The 1783-nt window shown below is 58.1% G+C and overlaps 1 protein-coding gene across 1 annotated transcript; it reads left to right on the top strand.

The window, feature by feature from the left end:
• Positions 1–584: 584 nt before the first annotated feature.
• Positions 585–1721, top strand: GNI_030080 (hypothetical protein; the record flags this gene model as incomplete). Its single annotated transcript, XM_011130840.1, has 1 exon — positions 585–1721. The coding sequence occupies one exon, from the start codon at positions 585–587 to the stop codon at positions 1719–1721; it is 1137 nt and encodes a 378-aa protein (XP_011129142.1).
• Between the last annotated feature and the right edge of the window lie 62 nt (positions 1722–1783).

Below are 1783 nucleotides of genomic sequence, written 5' to 3'. Positions count from 1 at the left end.
CTGGCGGCACAACTGGTGGCACAACTGGTGGCACTACTGGTGGCACTACTGGTGGTACTACTGGCGGCACAACTGGTGGCACTACTGGTGGCACCACTACCACGGCTGCTGACGACCACAAGAAGAAGAACGCTGTCATTGCCGCGTCTGCCGCAGCGGGAGCTGTTGCAGCCTTGGCTGCGGTGGGGAGCGCGTACCGGTTCAGAGGCGGTCCGCCTGAGCTCGACGTGGAGGAGGAGGCGGCAGCCGCCGAGGAGGGCTCAGGGGCCCAGAGAGAGTCCATCATTGCAATGGAGGAAGACGAGTATATTTGATGCGAACCGGACCGGGCGAATTACGAACGAGTATGGGGATACAAAGAAGAGTCGGGTAGATTCATCCCCGAGTGGAATCGTTGGGGTTACGCAGTAGATGGGGGAGATCGGCAAAAGAGACTTCCGAGCAAAAGAGTCTCTTGCGTGAAAGAGAGATGGGGCGTAAAATAGGACTTTTGTGGGCGACCCCACAGTGAGAGAAGGGTACAGGTGGGACGACGACGATAAGGGTAGCAAGGACGGCGGGATGTGGGGTGTACTGCGTGCGCGATGAAACTCGGTTTTACGGGCTTGTTCTTGACGGCCTGGGCGATGGAACAAGACTGTTTGAAGCTTCCAGTACGGTTGTGGCTGCACCACGACGCGACGGGTTCGTACAAGAACCTGATTGGCGACCCGCAGACGTATGTGCAGAAGTTACTGGATGCTTTGAATGATAAGTTGGACGATTTTGATTTTGGCGGTTCGTTGTTTCGCGACCGAGGAGCACAGGCAAAGGGCGGGTGTTTCAGCCAAGGCGTGACGTTCGGGACCGTCGGAACATACAGCAGCAAAGTTTCTGCCTTCGCGAGTTTCATTGAGACGCAATCCTTCGGTGGCGGTGGCGACGATCCTGAGGACTCATTATCTGCGATCCCGTTCATTGGTAGACAACAGTTCAGTGGCCTCGGCGATGAGGCACTACGAATCTTCATGATTATCACAGACGAGCGGGGCAAGTACCATGGACTACCAGATCGAGAAGGTGAGCTGAGCCCCGATGATGAGCTCCCGAGCGCTGTTGAGAACCCGAACCCCGAGGCGAGCGTGTCTTGTGATCCGAGCACGTGGTACCCGACCCTCGAACAGCTCACCACCGCCATCACCAATTATCGACTCCTCCCAGTCACCCTCGCGGCCGGCGACTCGGCAGACTGGTGGCGGACCTTTTACACCGACCAACTCGGCCTTTCCGAGATGGACTTCGCCGTCTTCTCCGTAGATAACAGCGCTGAGTCAATCGCCCAGGGCGTCATTGAGAGCGTCAACGCCGTCAGCTGCAACGCTGCCAGCACCTCCACTACCGCGCCCACCTCGGCCAGCAGCGCAACGGGCAACACAGAAGCCGATAGAGAGACTGACACCGCGCCCACCCCGGCCAGCAGCCCAACCGGCAACACAGAGGCCGATAGAGAGACTGACACGGCGTCGGGCGAGGAGGACCACAGAAAAAAACACATCATCATCGGCACGTCGGCCGCGGCAGGTGGCATCGCAGCCTTGGCGGCCGTGGCTGGTATCCGGCGGTTCTTACAGAGGTCTGCTGCCTCTTCTATCGAGCCGCGGAACGAGGCGGCTGCACGCGACGGGGTCGAGGGGAATCGAAGGGAGTCCATTATCGCAGTTGACGAAACACAATACGTATGACCTTTTTGGCTTCTAGTGCTCTAGCATTTATCACTCTAGCATTTATCAGTACTTCCGGAGCG

This window comes from Gregarina niphandrodes, assembly GCF_000223845.1.
Source record: "Gregarina niphandrodes unplaced genomic scaffold scaffold00004, whole genome shotgun sequence".
NCBI lineage: Eukaryota > Apicomplexa > Conoidasida > Eugregarinorida > Gregarinidae > Gregarina > Gregarina niphandrodes.
The sequence above is the reverse complement of the archived record's forward strand: the minus strand, read 5'-3'. Positions and strand labels throughout refer to the sequence as shown.